The sequence below is a fragment of the Arvicola amphibius genome, chromosome 10, assembly GCF_903992535.2.
Source record: "Arvicola amphibius chromosome 10, mArvAmp1.2, whole genome shotgun sequence".
NCBI lineage: Eukaryota > Metazoa > Chordata > Mammalia > Rodentia > Cricetidae > Arvicola > Arvicola amphibius.
In genome coordinates, this window is record NC_052056.1 from 87,016,750 (window position 1) to 87,042,814 (window position 26,065).

A 26,065-nucleotide genomic window follows, 5' to 3' on the forward strand; every position below is an offset into this window, starting at 1 on the left:
GTTCTGGCAACTGCCGACGTCCTGAGACCACGGAAGGAACCAGAACCTACTCAAAGACCAGTATGCTCTTCCTCACAGCAGTAATGTCATAGTAGTCCCTGGGGAAAACAGCTCAATGTCCAGGGACCAATGACTGACCCACAGAATGGAGTATGTCCATATGACAGAAGAGTATTCAGCCATAAAAAAACATGGAGGACTGATTTCCACTATGCAATGTAAACACTTAACAATACCTTGCTGGGTGTGTGTGTTCTATGACATGCCCAGGATAGATGATTCCATAGAAATAAGAAGCAGGTTGGTGATGATAAGGATTGGGAACCACCATTTAATGGGCATAGGGTTTATTCTGGGGCATAGCATGAAACCAGAGGGGTAGCGGCTGCACACACCATGGATATTTTACATGCCATTGAACTACACACTCTACACAGCCAAAGTGTGTCATTTAATCTGGGGTCACACTGGCATGGCGCTGATGCCGGCTTTGCACGTGACCTTGAACAGGTCAGTCGGCCTCACCTGCAAGACCGTCATCTGTCTGAAGTATCACGCCAACTTCATGGGGCTTTTGTGTGAGACAAAATACCTGATAGAAGAAAATAAACCCATGACTGCTCTAAAAAAAACTCCTTCTGAGCCAGAATGAAGTGCATACCTGAGATCCCAGCATGCCGGGAAGCTGAGGCAGGAGGATTGCTGTAAGTTAAAGGCCAGCCGGGGCTACAGAGGCCCTGCCTCTAAAGGTCGGTCACTGATACAATGGTTATATGGGCTGGACTGGAGCTGAGTAGTAGGGAATCCTCTACTCCATCCCCCCACCATAGAAAACAAAAATTTGGGACTAGAGAGGTGACTTGATGGTTAAAAACACTGGCTGCTTTTCCAGAGGACCCAAGTTCAATTCCCAGCACTTCCACAGGGATTACAACCATCTCTATCTCCAGTTCCAGGGGATCCAATGCCCTCTTCTGGGGGCAATGCATACACATGGTACACAGACATACACGAAGGCACAACACACATAAATCAAATCAAATTAAATAATAAACCCTTTTAAAGTACCGAAAGTATTAAAATTGGATGGCTTTCGAGCCCTATTTTCTTAGCAGAGAGGAGGTCATTCTCAAAGCCTACATATTCAGTAGGCCCCAAGTTCAAGGCTCACTGGCTCTGTCCCTCCTTGCTGGTGTCTCAGAGTGGTCAAAAAGCAAGACAGAGATGGAGGCGGGGCTGCAGCCCTTGCTGCCATCCTGAGACACCCAGCAGGATGGTGAGAATTCTTAGACAGGGCAGTGCGCAGCTCGGAGCACACTGTTCCTTGGTGTTATTTTCTAATTACACAAAAAAGAAAGAAAAGAAAAGGGTCATTTTGTGTGTGGGATACTGGAAATGGTGTTAGACTCTCAACTTCATGGGCACATCTCTTTAGACAAGGTGACAGGTAAAGCCACTCTGTTCCAGGATGGATGAAGGCAGGTCCAGCCCAGAAGCAGGAACTGCCAAGTCTGAAAGATAAAACTAAAAGCAGTCACCGGTCAGTGCTGGTCCCAGCCCATTCACTCCTGAGCAGATGACAGACCACAGGGCTCCCCAGGTCATCAGGCTGCCACAGGCTATGACCAGTAACATATCACCAAGAGTTTATCTCACGCTGGATAAAGCCCATGCAGAGGATGTCACAAAGGGTCAGAAACTCAGCTGTGTGATGAATGCCCCTTCTGTGCCCCAGCCCTTGCCTGGCAAAGGCATACAGCTGCCCCCATGGGGTTCTGTTGCCAGCAGAAGCACCAGGCATTCTGGTGACAGTGGTGTTCTAAGGGCTCAGCATTAAACAGGATCTACGTACATTGTTTGAAATGTGCCTAATAATAGGTTTCTCTGCTAATGCTGAGCGTCAGTGCCCCAGCAGGCTGTCACAGAGCACAGCCAGCTTCGTATCCAGCCAGCTCCAATGTGGGCAGAAGTGAGGCTAAGTCCTTGACGCAGGATTTTGAAGTCAGGTGTTGACATAAGCCCAGCACTGTGCTAGGCATTTCTTCATAGAAAAACCTACACAATTCCCTGTGGCTCAAGAAGGAAAGTCTAGAAGGCAGGGAGGGCTAGAAGATGTGCTGAGACAGTGATCGCCCAGAAACCCGGGAGCAGCATGCAAACAAATGGGCACTATTAAGAATTGGACAGGAAGGATGGATGGAGCAAGGAAAGAGATAGGGATAGAATGGGCATGGGTTGGGATGGGATGAGATAGGATGAGATGGGATGAGATAGCATAGGATGGAGATAGGATGGGCATGGGTTGGGATGAGTTGGGATGGGATGAATGGATGGTGGTGTGGAATTGATGTGGTGAGATGGGATGCCACAGGCTATGACCAGTAACACATCACCAAGAGTTTATCTCACGCTGGATAAAGCCCATGCAGAGGATGTCACGAAAGGGTCAGAAACTCAGCTGTGTGATGAATGATATGGGTGAGGTGGAACAGGATGGATGGAATGGGGATGATGTGAGATGGATGAGAGAATGGGATGGAGGGTGGGATTAGATGGGCAGTGCAGATGGGTGAGATATGAGATAGGGAAGGGGATGGATGGGATAGAAGGAGGTGGACGGCATGGGCTGGGCTGGGCTGGGCTGGGCTGGGATGGCATGGGCTGGACAAGATGGGAGATCAAATGGGGGATGGGATGGGAAGAATGAAGAGAAGATCCTACATATATCCTATTAGAAGAGAATAATAATTATTTTTGGTAACAAAAATCATGCATATAATAAATATCTGCAAATTAATGCAAGAGAAATATGCAAAGCTCAGCAGCATTGCTATGTGGGAGCAATAACGCACAAGGAAAGCAGGGAAAGGATGATCCCACTCAGTGTAGCACTCCCCACCCCACCCCACCCCATGTTCCCTCCCCCAAAAAATGGGTATGTATGACTCACACCAGGAAGATTGAGGAACAAAAAGAGGATGTTGAATTTACAAGGGTAGCAGGATTGGGAGTACGATGACTAATCTCATTGTTAACATACCTGAGAAGAAAACAGTTTAGCCAAGGAACTGCCTCCATTAGATTGACCTATGGCATCTGAGGGTTGTTTTCTTCAATGGTGATTGGTGTAGGAGGGTCCAGCCCACAGTAGGTGGTACTACCCTTGGGAAGGTCATCCTGCATAGCAGAGGAAAGCAGGCTAAGAGCCAGTAAAAGCAAGACAGGAAGCAGTGTTCCTCCCTGGCCTCTGCTTCAGTCCCTGCCTCCAGGTTCCTGCAATGGCTTCCCTCCATGGTGGGCTATAACTTGCAAGCCAAATAAACCCTTCCCTCTAAGTGGCTTTTGGTCAGTGTGTTATCACAGCAACAGAGAGGTGAAATAGAAAGCAACACAGGACAGGGAAAATACTTAGATTTCATAAAATTCTCCCTAAATCAACTGTCTCGTTGGTTGTGTCTTACTTTTTCTGCTGCTGTGATAAAACACCATGACAAAGGCAAGCTAGAGAAGAAGGAGTGATGGAGTTTATTAGGGTTCCAGGGGGATAAGGGTCCATTGTGGCAGGGAAGGAAGGCAGCAACCAATAGGCATGGGAAGTTGAGTATTTACATCTTCAAATGCAAATACAAGACAGAAAGAGAGAGAACATGATGTGGGGTGGAGCTGTAAACCCTCAAAGCTCTCCCTTAAGCGACATACTTTCTTTGCCTCCAAAAGGTTTTCAAATATTCCCAAACAGCGCCACCTACTGGGGAACAAGTTTTCAACTACCTGAGCCTGTGGGGGACATTCTTATTCAAACCACCACAAAATCAGTACATTAATGCAAAGTTGGGAGGTTTTAGACCTCTGAATTCTGAATCCGAACTTTCTATGAAAATTAGGTCTCAAAGATCAACCTGAAAGCCTCCTCTTCAGACAACAAGAGCCAGGAGAAGGCAGCAGCTTGAGAAGACACTGAAATACAGCATGAAGAAATAAGGAGTCTGGAGAGAAAGCTTAGCAGGTAAAAAGCACTTGTGTGCAAGTATGAACGCCTGAATTTAAATAAAGATCCAGGCATGGTCATCTGTAACCCCAGTGCTCCAGTAGGTGGTGCTGTTTGGGAATATTTTTTAAAAGTTCAATAAACACCCAGATTGGGGAAGAGGGGACTGAAGAGATGGCTCAGTGGTTAAGAGCACTGGCCGCTTTTTCAGAGATCCTGAGTTCAACTCCCATCAACTGCATGTTGGTTCACAGCATCTATAATGGGATCTGATGACCTCTTTTCTGCCGTGCAGCCATGCATGCAAACAGAGCACTCATATACACATGTAAATAAATCTTTAAAAAGCACCCAGATGGGAACCCACATAGGACTGAACTAGGCCCCCTGTATACAGGTGACAGTAGTGTGGCTTGGGAAGCATATGGAGCCACAGGCACTGGGACCAGGATCTAACTCTATGTAGAGATACCTGCTCAGCCTAGGCACAGGGTGGCGGTGGCAGGGAGGACCTTGGTCCTGCCTCGGTGAGGGGATGGGACAGTCATAGTTGACTTCCCAGAGGAGGCCTTAACCTCTCCGAGGAGCAGAGGGAAAGTGGGGTGGGGAGGAGGGGTGGAGTGGGAGAAGAGGAGGGAGGGGAAACTGGGACTGGTATGTAAAATTTAATTAATTAATTAATTAATAAAAAAGACAAAAAATACCCAGATGGGTTATATTTCCCATTATGTGTAAGCATTTGATTTACATAGACTTCATTCGGTGTATAAGATTTTTGTCTTACTGGGGTTGTCTGGCTACCAGTCTAGCTCCAGCTTCAATGAAAGACTCACCAAATTAATTAACAATCCACGAAGACAAAGAGACACTTCTAGCAGGAGAGATGGGCTGGGGTGGAGCTCAGGGATGCAACATTTACCTAACATGTATGAGATCCCAGCTCCATCTTAGTACTACAAAACAAAGATGGTTAACTCAACAAATGTTCAGGAAACTGGGTAATTAAGAAATACAACCTAGCCAGGCCATGGTGGCACACACCTTCAACCCCAGCACAGGAGGCAGAGGCAGGAGGATCTCTGTGAGTTCGAGGCAAGCCTGGTCTACAGAGCAAGTTTCAGGACTGCCAAGATTATACAGAGAAACCCTGTCTAGTAGAAAAGAAACAAAACTCTGCTGGGCATGATGGTGCACACGTTTAACCTAGCGCCAGGAAGGCAGAGGTGGTGGATCTCTGAGAGAACAAAGCCTACAGAGCAAGCTCCAGGGAAACAGAACTTGTCTCCAAAGAGGGGGACAGGGGCCGAAATCTTTTTTTTTTTTTAAGATTTATTTATTGTGTATAGTGTTCTGCCTGCGTGTACACCTGCAAGCCAGAAGAGGGCACCAGATCTCATTACATTGCAGAATGCTGTGAGCCACCATGCAGTTGCTGGGAATTAAACTCAGGACCTTTGGAAGAACAGTCAGTGCTTTTAACCACTGAGCCATCTCTCCAGCCCAAGGGGTACCAAAATCTTACATGTAAATTCTGGCCCAGGTAAATCAAGTGCTTACACAGAAAGTGAAATAACAACCCAACTGGGCATTTATTGAATTATATTATTATGTTATTGTATTCGCTTTTAGCCTGTTTGTATCTAGAATAATCTTCCAGTGGGTTTTGGGAAAAGGTTCAATGCTTATTGAACTTCATAGATTGCTCAAAAATTATCCTAATTAGAGAGTCCATAGGCATCTTGATTTAGATGCTGGAGATGGGAAATTCACAAAATATCATGAGCCCCAGGACAGAAGAGATGACTCAACAGTTAAGAGCACTCACTGCTCTTGGAGAAAACCTAGGTTCAGTTCCCAGCATCTGCATGGCAAGTCACAACCATCCATAACTCCAGCTCCGGGGGATCTGATGTCCTTTTCTGGTCTCCAAGGGCACCAGGCATGCATATGGTACACAGATATACATGCATGCGAAACACTCATATGCAAAAAATTAAAATAAATCATATATATATATGTGTATATATATATATATACTCATTTTGAAGAAATTCTTGTCGCTGAGCTTTCTATCCCTAAAACACCAAGTGCTTGATGGAAGTAGATGGCAGAATTCAGTATTTTAGGGTGACATCAGATGCTTGAGTTCATTGGACTGCTGTCATCAGTTCTCGATTTTCTAAAAGATATCAGAAGTATGGGACCACAGCAATGACTCAGTGGTTAAGAGTGTGTATTGTTCTTGCAGAAGACCCGAGTTTTGATCCCAACACCCACAATGGGTGGCTCACAACTGTATCTAACCCCAACTCTCAAGAATCCAGTGCCCTCTTCTGGCATCTTCAGGTACTGCACCACAACCCTCTCCTCCCCCCCCCCACACAATTAAAAACAGTTGAGAGCTAGTGAGATGGCTCAGCAGTTAAGAATACTTGCCACTGCTCTTTTTTTTTTTTAAAGATTTCTTTATTTATTATGTATACAACATTCTGCCTCCATGTATGCCCGCACGCCAGAGGAGGGTGCCAGATCTCATTACAGATGGTTGTGAGCCACAATGTGGTTGCTGGGAATTGAACTCAGGACCTTTGGAAGAGCAGTCAGTGCTCTTAACCTCTGAGCCATCTCTTCAGCCCTTGCTGCTGCTCTTACAAAGGTCCCAAGTTCAGTTCCCAGCACCCAAGTCTGATGATTCACACTGCCTGTAACTCCAGCTCCAAGGCATCCAGTACCTAATTTGAACCTACACATACACACACTTCCCCTTTCCATTTAATTATACTGGAACAAAACTGAAACTAAGATAATGTAAACCATCTACAGCCCTTGGGAACTGGGTGCACTCAGAACAAGGTCCGTGTGTCAGCTCGCCCCAGGAGAAAAACGTCACAGCACATGAGATTTAAAGCACGGAAACATGATGATTCCATGGCTGGAGCTGGCCTCGCCTAGCTGATGGTAGCCTGGGAGTCCTTACCCACATGTGTGTCCTTGTTACCACCTGCATCAAAGATGTAGTCACACTGCGGGGATCTGTTTCAACATAAGCATGCCACATGCTCCAGCACTATCAGCTCAAGCTTCCGTTTGCCCATTTGTAGGTTTGAAGGACACGCCTCAGCCCACACTGTAAGGCGCTCCCACAAGTGGCCCTGTTAGGGAAGCCCCTGTCGTACCCGAGATCCAGAGGAAGGAAGGTACACCATGGCGAGAGGGCAGAAGATGAGGTGGGAGCTGTCCATGATTGATGGACTCTCTTCAGCCATCCTGTAGGTGCATCCCAGTATAGCTTAAAGAGATGAAGGTGACCAACAGAAGGTTAACCAAGCCAAGTACATAGAGCCTTAGCGGCATAAAACAGTGGTTCTCAACCTGTGGGGTTGCATATCAGATAACTACACTATAATTTATAACTAGCAAAATTACAGTTATGAAGTAGCAACAAAATAATTTTATGGTTGGGGGGGTCACTACAACATGAGGAACTGTATTAAAGGGTCACAGTATTAGGAAGGTGGAGAACTATCAGCATAAACCCAGTGGACATCAGGTAAAGCAGAAACAGAAGGCATCATTAGAGAAAGTGGGTAACCAACTGTACCCCTCAAAGACTCTGGCCAGTGTGGACCCTAACTACTTTCAGCCAAACCTTTAGAGAAGGTGACAAGAACTCTCATCTCACACAGCCTCCTCTGGGTCCCTGAGCGGGCACTGGGGTGTGGCAGGGGACAGCAGGATGTGACTGACATTAGACGAAGATAGTTTGGGCTGAGATGAGGGCTGGTGTCCAGCCAGGAGTCACAAAGGGGAGCAATGCTAAGAGCATCTACTTGCAGGTGGCCGTTTTGCCATGGGCTCCCCATATACTTCTCATGTGAGCTGACGGGGCGGGGGGCTGAGGGGCTGGAACCCCTAAATGTTATTTGTGAGGTCCTGAGCCTGACCTGATGCTCAAAGCCTGTATCACAATATTTATCACAATATTTAAAAGGTAACTAAATAACTGGGCACAGAAACTGCAATCCCAACCCTTGGGAGGCTAAAGCAGAAGGACAATCACTAGTTCAAGGGCAGCCGAGTCTAAAGACTAAGAGCCAATTTCCAAACACCAAAGGGAAACAAGACAGAGACGGAGATAACCGCTTCGATTCTTCTGCTTTTGTCTTTTTATTTTATGTGCACAGTGTTTGCCTACATGTGTGTAGGTTTCAACATTCTTTGGAAAGGAAGAAAGGTCACACACGGGCAGTCATCTAGAGGTTGATCTCTGCCCCCCCCCACATGCTGTCCCTTCCCATTCCCAGGTTCCCTATCACCTCCTAAGAGAGGTACCCGGCCACCACATGTGGAAGTCAGGGCCACTCTTGACTGACGCCACCTAAAGATGTCCCAGGGACTGATGGTTGTCTCAGGATGTCCTGCAGCAGAGTCCTCTACAATGGTCTCTCTGAATCAATAAAACAATAGATTGTCCCAGTCAACACTGTGCCCACCCTTCCAGATGGAGCCAGCATGTACTCCCCTCCTCTGTTGATGTCAGGGACTTACCCTCAGAAGTGTGGGACCAGACATCTGGGATGCCTTGGACACCTGGGCATGCTACATACTACATAATAAATAAATAAATCTTTAAAAATAAGAAAGAAAGAAATATATGCAAACAAAACATTCATACACATAAAGGAAACATTTTAAATTATTCTAACAAAATGAATAAAATATCAATCAAAAATTTTTGAAGGCAGGGACTAAGGTTGCCACTCAGTGGTAGAGCTCCTGCTTAGAATTCCCCAGTGAAGGACTTTATAAGAGTCACCGTCATGGTGTCTCTTTACAGCAATAGAAACCCTAAGACACAAGGGAAGCATTCTGCTACTAAACCACTGCTCCAGCCCAAGCCATTGGAGCTCCTCCCTTCAGTGTGACCCTCCACCAGCTGCTGTACGGAGCATCTTCCTCTAGGTCTATGCCTAACAACTACGGCCAGCAAGCAAATGTTCATTTGACCCATTAAAGCTGAGTGTCATTTCAGGTAGCTAGAAAAACCGAGATGCTGCTGTGTAGTGAGGAGCTGCGGGCAGGCCTGCTTTTCGTCCCGCCCGGCTCCTGCATGGTTAGCTTTACACCCGAAATAATTACACGGAAACTGTATTCTTTTAAACACTGCCTGGCCCATTACTTTCAGCCTCTTACTCACATCTTGACTAACCCATATCTAATAATGTATGTAACACCACGAATGGTGTCTTACCGGGAAAGATTCAGCACGGTCTGACCTGGTGGCTGGTTCCATTGCATCTGTCTCACTGAGGAGAGGCATGACAGTCTGCCCCAGAGAGGAGAGGCAGGGCAATTTATCTCACTTAGGAGAGGCGTGGCATCTGACTGAGCCATCTACCTCACTTCCTTCTTCCTGTTCTGTCTATTCCACCCATCTAAATCTTGCCCTATCAAAAAGCCAAGGCAGTTTGTTTATTAGCCAATGAGAATCCTCCATCACTGCTGGGCCTGGTGGTGCAGGCCTGGAGACCTAGTGGTGTGGAGATAGAAGCCAAAGTATCAGGAATCAAGGTTGTCCTCAGTTATGCAAGATCAAGACCAGCTGGGCTAAGATGCGATCTCAAACAAAAAAAGGATCGCCTTTATATGAGACTAGGAAAGCAGCTCAGCAGTAGAGCACTTGCTTAGCGCGTGCAAGGCACTGGATTCAACCCCCAGTCTCACAAAAGTAAAGCCTGGGCAAGGTGGGTAGTCAGTCCGCTAGAGTGGAGGAAACAGCTCTTCTCGCTGGAGACGGGAGTGAGGAATAAACACTGACTAGGGAAGAGTAAAAACCCAAGAGACGCCGAGACAGCTCTTCCCAATTCCTGAGACAAGGAATCCCAGCCACCCCTTCTGAGGCCATCAGCTACCAAAGGATCTCCTCGCAGAACCCACAGCTCTACAATCCCAAAATGCTGCTCCACACACCTTGGTGGCCACACAGAACTAACGTTATTTTGACAACCTCATTGGGGCATATTTTTTCTGCTTTGACCTTACTAGCTACAGGGATTTTAAGGCTTGTTTTCTTTGATGTGTGTGTCTGAGTATACGGCACACGTGCACAGGTGTCTATGGAGGCCAAAGGAGGACATCAGATCTGGAATTGGAGGTTCAAGTGGATCCCAGCAACTATACTGTGAGCCACCTGATGTGGGTGCTGGGATCTGAAATCAGGTCCTCTGGATGCGCTCCTAACTACTTCTCTAGCCCCTGTAGATTCATGCATACCAGTGTTTTGATTCCACATTTAAGTGTGTGCATGTGTGTGCATTCCTGCTACCCATGGGGGTCAGAAGGGCTTATCAGATCCCCTGCAACTGGAGCTATCGATGGTTGAGAGAACTGGGGGTACTGGGAACTGAGCCCCTAATCCTCTACAAGAGCAACAAGCATTCTTAATTGCTGAGACATTTTTGGAGTTTGGTTGTTGTTGTTTTGAAAACAAGGTCTTGGGGCTGGAGAGATGGCTCAGTGGTTAAGAGCACTGGCTGCTCTTCCAGAGGACCCGGGTTCAAGTCCAAGCACCCACATGGCAGGTCACACCTGTCTGTAGCTCCAGTTCCAGGGGTTTCAACACCCTTACAGACATACATGCAGGCAAAACACCAATGAACATAAAATAAACATAAATAAGTTATGAAAAAAAAAGAAAAGAAAGAACATAGAGTTCTTCAGGGAGCCCTGGCTATCATGGAGCTCACTGTATATCCCATGCTGACCTCGAACTCATATCTCCCTGCCTTTGCCTTTCAGGTGCTAGAATTAAAAGGTGTGAACCACAACAGCAACACTGGTTTATTTTTTATTTTTTTAAAGATGTATTTATTAATTATGTGTACAGCATTCTACTTGCATGTGTCCCTGCAGGCCAGAAAAGGTCACCAGATCTTATTACAGATGGTTGTGAGCCATCATGTGGTTGCTGGGAATTGAACTCAGAACCTCTGGAAAAACAGTCAGTGCTCTTAACCTCTGAGCCACCTCTCCAGCCCCCTGGTTTATTGTTTAATAGACATTCATAGCCTGGGAAGAGCTGCAGCTTTCTGTCAAGCTAAGGATAACCTTGAACTCCTAATCCTCCCGTCTCTATTGCCAAGTGTTGAGGTGAGAGGCATGAGCCACGCCTCCTGGGGCTTTGGACAGGTAGCTTTCTGTCTGCTGACCTGAAGAACGGAGCAAGCAGTTCCCTTTTCACCCTTACTTCATGGCAATCAGATCCCTGGAGTCAGTGCTAGAAAATTCCATACCCTAACGAAGTCAGTCTGCCCGGGCAGGGGTGGCAGATGCCTTTAATCCCAGCAATCCGGAGGCCTACACCTGAAGGCAGTCAGACCTTGATCTACAAAGCAAATGCCAGGCTACCCAAGTATAGAGAGTGAAACCCTGTCTGAAAAACAAAACAAAGCAAAAGGCCCTGCTTAACTGTGGCACAGGCCTGTCACCCCAGCACTGCAGAGAAGGAGGCAGGAGGATCACTGCGAGTCTGGGGTCAGCTGAAGGGACATAGTAAGACTGCCTCCAAACAAATCTTAACAATGATAGCGGCATTTCATTTGTATTTTAGCAAGTAAAGCTTGCTTGAAGATCAGCGAGTAAAACAGTAAAACAGCCTCACTGGCCAGCCTTAAAGACCAGGCAATGTAACACACACTTTTTTTTTGAGACAGGGTTTCTCTGTAGCTTTGGTGTCTGTCCTGGAGCTAGCTCTTGTAGACCAGGCTGGCCTATGAACTCACAGAGATCCGCCTACCTCTGCCTCCCGAGTGCTGCTGGGATTAAAGGTGTGCGCCACCCAACTGCCCGGCTGGTAACACACACCTTTAATCCTAGTAGCCACGCTAGTTGCTATAGAAACCGGGTGGTGCATGCCTTTAATCTCAGTCTTAGGAAGGAATATAAAAGGGGAGGAGAGAGCTCTCCGAGACAGTGTAATTCTGAGATTCCTGAAGGCAGGATCACCATTTCAGACTGAGGTAAATGTTAAGAACCAGTAACTGGCTTTTTTAGCTTTTCAGACCTTCAGCTTGAACCCCAATTTCTGACCGAGTTTTTATTTTATTTATTTATTTATTTATTTGGATTTTCTTTTTTGAGGCTGGGTTTTCCTGTGGTTTTAAAACTGTCCTGGAACTAGCTCTTATAGACCAGGCTGACTTCAAATCAAAGATCTTCCTGACTCTTGAGTGCTGGGATTAAAAATGTATCCCTCCATGCATGGTTTTAATTTAGTTCATGTGTTTGTGGTGGGCTATATTATACCCATGGCTACAGTGGGGCCCATGTAGGTTACTGCCCACACAAGTTTGGGAGAAATACACAGAGAGAGACAATCAAGCTTTGCACGCTGCCTCCCAGCACTTGGGAGGCTGAGACAGACCACTGAGTTCAAGGCCAACTAGGCTACAGAATTCCAGGTCACAAAACCAAGTCAGGTCTCCTAGCACACACTATAGCCTAGCATTTAGGGGGTGAAGGTCAGGGATGATTTTGAGTTTGGGCTTCTTGGAATTTTGTCTCAATTTTGTCTCTCTCCTCTTAGACAAAGGCAATCAGGTCAGTCTTGCTGGGAGTGGCGCGCTGCTTGCATTGGCGATTCGGCAGAGGCTGTGGGGATCCGTTAGCCATGGAGCACTCGGGACCCATCGAAGTGACAGGCACAGACACGCAGGAGCCGACCCTCAGCTGCCCATCACCATGGGCTTCACAGCCTTCAGGAAGAAAGCTCGCACATTTGACTTGGAGGCCATGTTTGAGCAAACTCGAAGGACAGCTGTGGAAAGAAGCCGGAAAACGCTGGAAGCAAGAGAAAAAGAGGAAGAAATGAACAGAGAAAAGCGTTTAGAAAAACAAACTGAAGATGTCGAACCAGCACCATCCAGCTCAAGGGCAGTCAGAGAGCACTCACAGCCACCTCCAGGGACGCGAGCAGCAGCGACGACGAAGGCAGTTCTGACTCATCTGATGACGAGTTCATTGGCCCTCCTCTACCCCCTAAAACGGTAGGGGAGCCAGTTCATACTGGGGACGAAGATATCCTTCGTCCTTTACCTCTGCCTCTTGGTGAAGAAGGAGAAAAAGAAGATGATGATGATGATGATGACTCAGAGGATGAAGGAGAAGAGGAAAGCCCTGTCCTGAGGATTCCCGACTCGCACGAGGTAACACTGAAGCATGGCACTAAAACGGTGTCTGCTTGGGGTTTGGATCCCTCGGGGGCCCGTTTGGTCACTGGAGGATATGACTACGGTGTTAAATTTTGGGATTTTGCTGGAATGGATGCTTCTTCCCTCAAGGCATTTCGAACCCTTCAGCCTTGTGAGTGCCATCAGATCAAGGCATTACAGTACAGCAACACAGGAGACATGATACTTGTCGTATCTGGAAGCTCACAGGCCAAGGTGATTGACAGAGATGGTCTTGAAGTCATGGAATGTATAAAAGGAGACCAGTATATTGTCGACATGGCCAATACCAAGGGTCACACGGCGATGCTTTGTACTGGCTCATGGCATCCCAGAGTAAGAGGAGAGTTTATGACCTGCTCAGACGACGCAACTGTAAGACTCTGGGAAGTCGAAAATCCAAAGAAGCAGAAAAGTGTCTTTAAACCTCGGATGATGCAGGGTAAAAAGGTCATTCCCACTGCGTGTACATACAGTAGAGATGGGAATCTGGTGGCAGCCGCCTGCCAGAATGGAAGCATCCAGATCTGGGATCGAAACCTGAGAGTTCACCCCGAATTCCACTATAAACAGGCTCATGACCCAGGCACAGATACTTCTTGTGTGGTTTTCTCCTATGATGGTAATGTCCTTGCCTCCCGCGGAGGTGACGATACATTAAAATTATGGGACGTCAGACAATTTAATAAGCCATTATTTTCGGCCTCAGACCTCCCCACCTTGTTCCCAATGACCGACTGCTGTTTCAGTCCCGATGACAAACTCATAGTCACTGGGACTTCTGTTCAAAGAGGATGTGGCAACAGCAAGCTTGTCTCCTTCGAGCGCAGGACTCTCCAAAGGGTGTATGAGACCAACATCACAGATGCCAGCGTTGTCCGCTGCCTCTGGCATCCAAAGCTGAACCAGATCATGGTTGGAACTGGAAACGGATTGGCCAAAGTATATTACGACCCCAACAAAAGTCAGAGGGGAGCAAAATTATGTGTGGCTAAAACCCAACGGAAGGCAAAACAAGCTGAGATCCAAACCCAGGACTACATCATTACCCCTCATGCCTTGCCCATGTTCCGTGAGCCCCGCCAACGAAGTACGAGGAAACAGCTGGAGAGGGACAGACTGGACTCCCTGAAGTCACACAAGCCAGAACCTCCTGTAGCAGGCCCAGGTCATGGTGGCCGAGTTGGAGCCCACGGGGGCACCCTGTCATCCTACATTTTGAAAAACATTGCTTTGGACAGGGCGGACGACAGGAATCCCCGGGAAGCCATTCTGCGTCACGCCAAAGCAGCAGAAGAGAACCCATATTGGATTTTGCCGGCATATTCCAAAACTCAGCACAAAACCATGTTTGCCCAAGTGGAATCCGATGATGAAGACTGGAAGCATGAACCAGAGTCGAAGAAACGTAAGATTTGACTATGAGTTCAGAGCTGTGTGCACGGAGCCCGAGGCAGGTTGCAGTGTTCCCCACCTCAGCGCTTATCAAATAAAAACATCTTTAAAAAAAAAAAGGCAATCAGTCCCTTAGTGCACACCTGGTGGCAGACTCTCCTCAGCAGGTACCATTTACAATAAACATTTACCATTTACACACCTTGGGGATGCTTGCTTGGCCCATGGGAAGTTAAGGAATCCAGCCTAGGAAGGCACACAGACAAGGCTCAGTGCGACCTGCCCTCTGCTGGTCAGTAAAAAAGTTAAGAGGGCCGGGCTGGAGAGAGAGCTCAGTCCTTAGGAGCATTTGGGTTCAATTCCCAGGACTCACATGGCAGGTCACAACTGTCCATAACCCCAGTTCCAGGGGTGCAACCCCCCCTCCATGATGTACATACAAGCAAAACACCCACACATAAAAATTAATTGAGAAAAAATGTAAAGGTGGTGTCTCAAGACTTTAATCCCAGCACTTGGGAGGCAGAGGCAGGCAGATCTCTGTGACTTAGAGGTTAGCCTGGTCTACAGAGCTAGTTCCGAGACAGGCGCCAAAGCTACAGAGAAACCCTGTCTCAAAAGCCAAAGCTGTGAGAACCAAGATGGAGCAGTCAGGTGGGTCTGTGCCTGAAGCCCAGGTCTCTGGAGGGGAGCCTAAAAGGATACTGAGGTGGGCCAGGCACAGTCCTGGGGGCATCAGGCTGACATGTTGGACCTGGTGAGCAAAAATTTCAAAGGACTGAAACTGACAGATGCTGCAGTCAGCCCTGGGTGGGAGGAGGGACTGGATGGCGATTAGAGTCAGGTGACTACCGCACCGGGCCTGACAGTAATTAGTAAAGGGCTGCGGGTTCCTAGGATTAGGAAGGAGCCTAACCTTGGGGCCCCCTGGCCATGGTGAGCTTGTTAGCCTCCGCTATGTTTGCTGGTTGTGTTGGAAACAGAAGGAGCAGTGTTCGAGAAGAAGAGCAGAGTCAATCTGTGCTCTGTGCTCACGTCCCCGTTCCCCCCTGAACTGGGACAATCCTCCCTTACAGGTCAGCAGACAAAACGCTGGAGCTGTGTGAGGCTGGGGTGGTGACGCAGCCTGAAATCCCAGGATGTAGGAGACTGAGGCAGGAGGCTTTTGGGATTGAAGCCAGCCTGGATGACACACACAGCAAGAGCCAGTCTCGCACAATAAACAGGGGGAGCTGTTGAGAGGACTCCACAGCTCAGTGTCTGCCTCAAGGTCTAACGATCTGAGTTCAGTCCCCGGGACCCACATAAAAGTGAGCAAAAGGCTGGAGAGACAACTCAGTAATGAGGTGAGTTTACTGCCCTTCCAGAGGACCCCAGTTCAATTCCCAGCACCCATACCGGGTGACTTCTAAACCACCTATAACTCCAGCTACAGGGGATTTGTACAAGCCTCTCCTGGCTTCCTCGAACACTCGTTTGCACGTGGCATACACTAACACATGCATATGCATACTCATAAATAAATCTTTTTTTTTGAGACAGGGTTTTTCTGTGTAGCCTTGGGTATCCTGGAACTCACTCTGTAGACCAGGTTGGCCCTGAACTCACAAAGATCCATCTTCCTCTGCTTCCCGAATGCTGGGATTAAAAGCAGATGCCACGACCATATAAATAAATCATTAAAAATAAATAAAATGCAGGAGATATGGCTTAGTAGTTAGACTATTTGACAGTCTTACAGAGGACCTGGGTTCAGTTCCCAGCAACCACATGGCAGCCCACAACTATCTGTAACTCCAGATGGTCATGAACTATCATGTGGTTGCTAGGAACTGAACTCGAACTCAGGACCTCTAGAGGAGAAGCCAGTGCCCTTAACCTCTGAGCCATATCTCCAGCCCAAGAACCCAGTTTCTATTCCAAGCACCCACATGGAGGCTCGCAACTAAGTGGAGGTATGAAGAAGGCATTGAATCTCTTGACACTGGAGTTACAGACAAAGGCACCAGGCACATGTGATGCTTAGAAATATGCACAAGTGGGGCTGGAGAGCTGGCTCAGTGGTTAAGAGCACTGCCTACTCTCCCAGAGGTCCTGAGTCCAATTCCCAGCAACCACATGGTGGCTCAACCCTCTTGAATGAGATCTGGGGTCCTCTTCTGGTGCAGGCATACTCCTGCTCCAGTTTGGCCCCCAGACCCAAGTCATAGCACCCACTCTGCAGATCCAGAGAACTAAAGGGCTGAGTTGGAGCCATGCCATCCACAAGCTGTGGTCTCACAGACACATTAGGCTTATTTGGGGGGTGGGCTAATCTGAGCACTGAAGTCCAGGGTTTTCCTCCCTCCGTGGCTCTGACACCTCCCTTTCTCCCTGTGGACACGCAGATGCAAACGGGACAGTTAAGAGACAGCTGGACAGCTAACAGATTCATAGAGACAGAAACACAGACGGCTGGCTAGATGGCAGACAATTGATAGGTAGACAGATGATGAGCTCATGTGTAGATGCTGAGAGACAGGCGGTAGATGGCTGGTAGAAGCAGATGGTAAGTGGCTGATAGATCGTTAGATAGATAATATACAGTTGGTTGGTGACAGATGAAGATGACAGATCAAAGATACATAACAGATGACAGATGATAAATGACGAATAGGCACATAGATGGTATTTAGATACATAGATGATGGGTAGATTAGATCGATAGATGATGGATAGATGGCACAGAGAAGTGGAAGGTAGATAGATAGATAGAGCTATATGGACAGATATTTGATAAGTTGATAAATATATAAATAGGGAGGTGACAGATATATGATACGTGGGAGGTGGACATTTTTGTTTGTTTTTCAAGACAAGGTTTCTCTGTGTAGCCCTGGCCATCCTGGAACCCACTTTGTAGTCTAGGCTGGCCTCAAACTCAGAGATCCGCCTGCATCTTCCTCCCAAGTGCTGCGATTAGAGGTTTAGGGTTAGTATTAGGGTTAGGGCTAGGGTTAGGGACTAAAGCCACCACTGCCTGGCTATGGGAGGTGAACATTTTTATGTAAAGCAGGGAAGTATAAAGAACCGGGATGATATGTGAACAGTATGTCTGGTATAGGACTTAAGGACACATGAACTAATTCCATTGTCAAAATTGTAAGTTTGACAATTCCATCAAAACTGAAAGACCTTTCAATTCTGTGGGAAATCCTTATGCCACCCTAAAGACTTCTGTCTGTCGTCACTGGAAATACACACACTCTTTTGGCTCAGGGCACTCATGCCAAGACCCCAGGCTGGACACCAGGCCCCCTCCCCCCAATAGTTCCATTTTCAGACAGCCTGGTATCCAAGGTGCCCACTGAGGTGGAGGCAGGACTTCTCTGTGAGGCCCCTGGCCTCTTCTCCACTCCCATTGTGGTATCATCCTCTTCACTGAGGAGGAAACATTGCTCCCAAACACTGAGGGAAGCTGATAGGCTACTCCCCAGTACCGGCCACCTCTTTCTCCTGCAAGCAGACCACCCAGGAGAGCAATGATCTCAGATTCCAGTGGGAGACAAGACAGTCATCACTACTGGTCTGTGAGGAGAGGAACTGGAAGCTGGGTTTTGCTTTTCCTTCTGAAGAGGAACAGGTAGAGCAAACCCTATCCTTCCTTCTCTCTTCTAGCTCCCACCATAAATACAAATGTGAGAGCCAGAGCTGTGGCAGCCACTATGCAAGTGTGACTTAAGAGGCTTAAAAAGTTGTGAGCGTGGCAGCCCCAATGTAGACCAGCCACCAGCCCATAGGCAGCAGCAGCCTGCGTTTAAACCTCTTCTAACGGGAGAAAAGGAAAGCTCTATTTGAGTAGCTGTTGGCCGTGCGTTGTCCTGCTTCTGTAAGGCTCGTTTTAAACACACACGGCAGGTGTTTTTTTTTTTTTTCCCCTTTTCTATCTTAGACTGCAGAGAACAGCTGGGGTTAAACTGACGGCTTAGGGCTTCTTCCTACCATGCTTCCTGCTCTAATGTTGGGGTGAACTGGGCAGGAATGAAGATACAGATTTGCTGTGCCTTCCTTTTGACTCAGACAGTGAAACACTTGACCCCAGGAATGGGGATTTGCCCAGAAGTCTCATGGTGGCACCATGGTGGTGACAGGGAAATACAGACCCCAGATGGCAGCACTAAGATTAGCATATGGGGGAGCTGGAGAGATGGCTCAAGTGTTCAGAGCACAGGCTGCTCTTGCAGAGGACCAGGTTTGCTTCCCAGCACCCACACAGTGACTCATAACCATCTGTAACTCCAGTTCCCACACTCTCTTCTGACCTCCTCAGACACCGCATGCAGAGTGTTCCTACCTACATGTGAGCACATGCACATACATAGAGAATAAAATAAATAAACCTAGCAGGCAGTGGTGCTACACTGCCTTTAATCCCAGCACGTGGGAGGCAGAATCAGATGAATTTCTGAGTTCAAGGTCAGCCTGATCTACAGAGCCAGTTCCAGGACAGCCAGGGCTACACAGAGAAATCTTGTCTCAAAAAGCCAAAATAAGTACATAAACCTAAAAATAGTGTTTTAGAGATTAACAAATAAACCAGTTGGCAGAGAAATGGTGGAAAGCCTTCTCTACCTCCATTTACTCTAAGCAGGAAAAAAAAAAACAACCAAATCTTGAAACACAAATACGGCAGGATCAATACTCTGTAAATAAATGTCTTTTTTTTTTAAAGATTTATTTATTTATTATGTATACAACATTCTGCCTCAATGTATCCCTGCAGGCCAGAAGAGGGCACCAGATCTCATTACAGATGGTTGTGAGCCACCATGTGTATTGAATCACCATGTGATTCCCACCATGGGAATTGAACTCAGGACCTTTGGAAGAGCAGCCAGTGCTCTTAACCACTGAGCCATCTCTCCAACCCAATAAATGTCTTATAATGCATTACATGACCTGAAGCCTGGCACTTTGGGGTCATTTCCTTCCATCCCTAGCCCATACTATTCTCCAGAATGTTTTCACTTTGTTAATAAAATGCCTGTGGCAGTTTCAATGTCATTGGCCCTCACAGTCTCACAGGGAGTGGCACTATTAGGAGGTGTGGCTTTATTGGAGTGGATACGGCCATGTTGGAGGAAGTGTGTCACTGTGGGGGCCGGCTTTGAGGTTCTCTATGCTCAGGATACCACCCAGTCTATCAGTTGACTTCCTATTGCCTGCAATATGTAGGACTCTCAGCTACTCCAGCACCACATCTGCCTGCATGCCGCCATCCTCCCCATCATGCTGATCATGGACTGAACCTCTGAAACTATACACAAGCCACTCCAGTTAAATGCTTTCATTATAAGAGTTGCCATGGTCATGGTGTATAGTTGGTGGTTTTTTTACTCTTTGGGGCCCACTACCCAACTCCTAAATAAATACAGAGACTTACTCTTACTTAAGAATGTCTGGCCTTAGCTTGGCTTGTTTCTGGCCAGCTTTTCTTTTCTTCTTTCATTTTCTTTTCTTCTGTTTTTTGGTTCTTTGAGACAGGATTTCTCTGTAGTTTTGAAGCCTGTCCTAGAACTAGATCTTGTAGACTAGGCTGACATTGAATTCACAGAGATCTGCCTGCCTCCGCCTCCTGAGTGCTGGGATTAAAGGCGTGCACCACCACCACCCGGTTACTAGCCAGCTTTTTTTTAACTAATTAGACCATCTACCTTTTGCCTCTGGGATTTCACTTTTCTCTAGTCTATATGCTTCTCCTTCCTCCTTACTCCATGGCTGAGTGGGTGGACCACAGAGTCCTCCTTTCCTTTTCCTTCTCTCTCTCCTCCTCTTCTATTTATTCTCTCTGCCTAGCAGACCTGCCTATCCCTCTCCTGCCTAGCTATTGACCATTCAGCGCTTTTTTAGACCAATCAGGTGTTTGAGTCAAGCAAAGTAACAGTGTTACAGAGTTAAACAAATGCAACATAAAAGAATACAACACGTGGCTGGAGAGATGGCTCAGAGGTTAAGAGTACTGGCTGCTCTTCCAGAGGTCCTGATTTCAATTCCCAGCAACCACATGGTGGCTCACAACCATCTATAATGAGATCTGGCACCCTCCTCTGGCATGCTGGCATACATCAAGGCAGAATGTTGTATACATAATAAATAAATAAATCTTAAAAAAAAGAAATAAGAAAAAAATCACTTCTGTTAAAAAAAAAAGAATACAACACATCTTTGCATTAAACAAATATTCCAGAGCATAAACTAATGGAGCATATCCTCAACTAATATTCCACAACAATGCTGTCTCTTCACAGCAATAAAAACCCTAACTAAGATAGTATCTTTATTTCTATTTCTAAGCCTGAGTCCCTGGTTCAACTCTTTACTTTGGGACACACAAGCCTGGATTTTTCAACAGATATCCCAGGACCAAGTTTGTCTTGTTCAGGCTGCCAGGGCACAGGCTCCGGCCCTAATCGCTCTAATAACAAAACAGACTGAACTTCAACCCTGATCCAGGCAGAACTGGACCCAGGAAGTGCTCGCTGCTGTGCACAAGATCCTGTATTCTTTCCGCAAACTGAGCAACTGCCTCTTCTTTCCATGACTGATATAATTCGGATGTATAGTGCTCCCACTACGTTAGCTAGAGAAGACTGCATTGCACCCACTGCCTGTCCCTGGTGTGCTCAGCGGCTCCCACCAGCCCACTTGCTGACGGCTCTTTCCACCCTGTCATGTACTTAGTAGGCCTGGGGGAGCACAGCCAGGAACACACCCAGACAGTCACAGAGGCAGGGTTCTCAGGAGCTGAAAACATTGCCTGGGGGGGGTCCTTTGTCCACACAGACCTGAAACTGGTTTTCTCCAGCCTCAGTGAGAGGAAGGAAAGGCTCAAAGTCGGCCTCCTGGGGCTTAGCATGGCACCCAGAGAAGGAGCAGCCGTGTGTGACCTGGTGATGACTCTTTAGGGAGTCCGTTGTCTTGGCTCTGGTTGCTCTTTCAGACTGAAGGTGCAGCGACAACCCTGAGCAGTGAAGTGTCAGTCTCTCACAGGACAAGTCCCGTGTTCTTTAGTGGCCCCGGCCAGGCTGGCTCAGCAAGAAAGATCCATTGCTCTCTGGTGCCACCTAGAGGTTCCTTCTCTGAACCCAAAATAAGAAAAAGAATGAGGACTTGACAATGTCAGTCAGGTCTTTTTGTTTGTTTGTTTGTTTGTTTTTTCGAGACAGGGTTTCTCTTTGTAGCCCTAGCTGTCCTGGAACTAGCTCCTGTAGACCAGGCTGGCCTTAAATTCACAGCGATCCTCCTGCCTCTGCCTCCCGAGTGCTAGGACTGGGATTAAAGGTGTGCACCACCACTGCCTGGCACTTTTTAATTGCGTTATTTTGTTGTTGCCGGTGTGCATGAGTGTGTGTGTGGTGTGTGTGTGTGTGTGTGTGTGTGTGTGTGTTATGCTCAAATCTGCCAAGTGCCCCAAAAGCCAACAAGGAGACTAAGTCCTGTATGTAAAAGCAAAGAGCCTTTCCTTTATTTTATGCAAGTTTGCAAACTCGGTCTCTCTGCATGTCCAACATATTGGAATAAACAGAGAGCCCCAGCTCAGTTAGAGTTGGGTTTTTATAGTAGTAGAGGTGGGGATGAGGGGTTTGTAAGGTTCAGGGCCCCTATTAACTGACATTTGTCTAGGGGTGTCCTTGTGAGTGTGTGCTGGCAGGTGATCCTATGTACAGTGGTTGGAACTTTAGGCATTTCCTTTGGATGGTCTGTTCTTGGGTGGTGCTCAGGTAATCTTAGTTTACGGTCCTTCCTGCAACCAGGTATTGCTTCAGGGTAAACTACTGAGATTCAGGCCTCCACTAAACTTATCGATGGCTGAGTCCTACTCTGGCAGGTGATAATGGTTGGAAGTAAAGAACTTCCTTTGGCTGATCTGTTCATATTTAGCTTATCATGGCTGGCTCCCACATGCGCACGCACATACGTGCACCACATTTGTGTAGGGAGCAGAAAACAACTTCCAGGAGTCAGTTCTCTCTGTCCCCCACGTGGATTCCAGGGATCATCAGGCTTGCCTGCAAGGAGATCTGTTAAGGCCAAGTATGGTGATGCATGCCTTTAATCCCAGCACTAGGGAGGCAGAGAGACAGAGGTAGGGGGATCCCTCTGAATTTGAGGCCTGAAGCCAGCCTGGTCAACATTGTGAGTTCTAGATCAGCTGGGGCCACACAGTGAGAACTTGTCTTATAAATAAATAAATAAATAAATAAATAAATAAAATTTTGAGGGGGAGGGGCTTTGCCAATTGAGCCATTTCACCTGCCCTGGGTGATCTCTTCCACATTCACGGTAGCCATGGAGGGTGGCCACTCCGACTCCTGAGGCACAAAGAATGCCCTGTCATTGCACCCCTTCCTGAGTGGGCTGGGGTTTCAGCCCCTCTGTTTATTTATGCAGTCTGTACAAGATCACTTTCGTTGCGTTTTCTGCACCCAGGGAAAAGTCATTGTTACTGTCTCCTGTTTTTCTAAGCTCTGTCTTGTCACTGATGTGTTCTGCTGAATAAACACTCTCCTGTAATATCAACTCTTCTTGTAAGTAGTGACATTTGAACACTTGGAACATTCTACAACCTATGTGCCTTTCATCTTCTGCTGTGCGGCACCTTACATGGGTCTTCCATGGTTATCCCTGGATGTAGCTTGTACCCAGAGGCAGAGGTGCAGAGCCAGCAACCCACCTTGCAGACTGCCTTCCAGCTGTGTCTGTCCCGCCATGAGAAGTGGCTGATCCTGCCAGCTCCAGATGTGTGGGAAACACTGCCTGATTGGCAAGTTAGAAATGCATCTCTAGGCCTGGGCTGGGTTTAATCCCCAGCACTGAATAAACCAGGCATGGTACTGCTCACCTGTCATTCCAGCACTGGGGAGGTAGGCAGGCAGGAAGATCCGGCACTGGGGAGGTAGGCAGGCAGGAAGATCTGAAGTTCAAGGTCATCCTTGGCTAAGTAGCAAAGCAGAGGCCACTCTGGACTACATGAGACCATGAAACAGAAACAAACTATTATTTAGAGAAAAGAGATAGTACTTCTGGTACTTAGTCCTGTTGGGGGCCCAAACCGTAGGGCCTGCCACCCGCCACTGCACACACCCTTTCATGACCACAAGCTAGCAGGGCATGAGGATAGTCACCTTGACCTACAGCATCTGTTTTTCTCAGGACATGGGGTGTGACAGTAGTGCCGATGCCTGGAGCAGTTAGAGCACAGAGGGGGCTAAGGTAGGTGATACACACAAGCAGCATGGCACCAACCCTACTGTTTCTGTGTCCCTTGGTAACCCGCTGAACACGCTCTTCTGCCGTGTACTCTAGGGGACAGCGCACGTGTTACAGCTCTGGAGGAAAAGGTATCACGTCTGTCGGAAGTCAAGCCACACCTATAGCTATGTTCCGGTGGGGGAATGGCTTCACTGTGGGATGCAGCAATCCTGCTCCTCTCTGAGAGAGCCATTACAGCTCAGCTCTGCTCCACTCTGTGGAGAGTTTCCCAGCAGAGATGTCCATTGCTTCTCTGCTCCACTCCAGCAAAAGGTCTTCACCCAAAACTCATTCAACAGATTTATTGAGGGAGAGGAATCCAGGAGTGGCTGGAGTCTCCAGGAGTCCAGGAGTCTGAATAGGCACAGGGTTTATACAGAGCTTCTTAGGGGCAGAGTTTTTCCAGGAAGGAAATTTTCAGGGTGGGAATTGGTTGGATGTCAATCCCTGATCTTGGAAAAGCTCAGAGAATGGCTGGATTTCATGCTCAGGGATTAGTTGGTTTTATGCTTAGGGGCACAGTGTGTTTCTTTGGCTCTGGTTTCAGGGCAAAAAGGTGTTTCTTTTACTGGCTCTAGTTTCAGGGTCAGGGTATATATTTCTTTGGCTGGCCCTTTTACCCTAGAGACAGGGCATACCGGAGCTAGATGTCTATCTAGATGTCTATCTAGGACCTCTATTGCACCCACGGCAGCACCATGATGAAGATTTGGTGGGAAAGATGTCAGAAGGCTGGTGTGAGCTGGCAGCGCTCACTGCACAGCTTTTAGGATTAAAATGAATGAAAGCGAAGGGGAAGAGAGGAAGGGAGGGAGAGAGGGAGGAAGGAAAGGAGGAAGGTGGCACAAGGAAGGATGGGTGAATGTAGGGTCCCAGAGTGCACAGTCACTGTGCAACTTCTCCTTCTTTGCAGTTGAAATCGCCATGAAAATCACCAGCAGGGTCATGGCGGGAGGAAGTTATGTTATGTGACTTCAGCTCTATACAGAAAGACTAGTGTCACACATTTGCATAGAGCAGATAAAATATGTCAATCACACTGAGAAAAAAAGGTACAAAATAGGGCCTCTGTGGTAGGGAGCTGGGGAGAGATACGGACATGGGGTCTCACATGATCAGAAAGATGAGAAAACATAGAGGCCACCTCACAGCAGCTAGCTATGATTCAGGAATGATCTAGAAGAGGGGCTCAGAGCCCCCAACACAAAGCAGTGACAGAAGTTAAGGAGGTGACGTGTTCATTACCTTCACAGGGCCATTTCGCACCGTGGACATGCTAAACCCCAAAATGCAATTATGGTGTCTCAATCTGAAGTATTGTAAATAAATAATTTTAAATTAAAAAAAAATACTATTGGTCAGATGTGGGGGCTGAGGCAGGAGAATTGCTGAGAATTCGAGGCCAACCTGAGTTACGTGGTAGCAAGCTCTTTTCTCAAACGCAAAAACAAAATAATTGTTGAGTAAACTGCTTTCAACCACGGTTTCATTTCCCACATGACCACATCCATATTTGTTTGTTTCCCTTGAGATCTGTCACCCTTGACAGACTTTCAATTGGTGTGGCATGGTGACCCATTACAGTATGGCATCTTCCAGGAGAGCACGGCTGCTCTGGGGGCTTCATCCCACTTCTGTCCTGGCCAGGTGGCAGGTACCATGCGTACGTGGAGCAGAGCGTTCCCCACAGTCTGTCAGCACCTCAGGGGTAGCAGCTCCAAAGCCAATGGCATCACTCACCACATCAAACACAAGTTCCAGGCCTGGGGAGACGGTCACTGGATAAGAGCATATCATAGGATTAGAGTTTGGTTTCTAGCACCCATGTCAGATGACGACAATCATCTGCCACTCCAGCTCCAGGGGATCTGATACCCTCTTCTAGCCTCCCTCAGCATCTATACATACACACACACACACACACACACACACACACACACACCACACCACACCACACCACACACAAAACACACACACACACACACCACACCACACACAAAACATACCTACAACATGCACGCATGCACGCACGCACACAATTTTAAAAATTTAAAACCTAGGTCCTTCCAAGTAACCCAAGGCCAGCATTACCTTGCCCTCTGCACACAGAACAAATGCCACAGCCTCCTGACTCCCCTTCTCTGCATAACAGGAGGTGAAATGG

At 47.4% G+C, this 26,065-nt stretch overlaps 1 protein-coding gene across 1 annotated transcript; it reads left to right on the forward strand.

The window, feature by feature from the left end:
- Window positions 1-12,656: 12,656 nt before the first annotated feature.
- On the forward strand, window positions 12,657-14,634 carry LOC119825713 (WD repeat-containing protein 70-like). The gene is given in 3 exon segments (XM_038346772.1): window positions 12,657-12,693; window positions 12,696-12,935; window positions 12,938-14,634. Coding segments are annotated over 3 exon segments (1,974 nt in total).
- The last annotated feature ends 11,431 nt before the right edge of the window (window positions 14,635-26,065 follow it).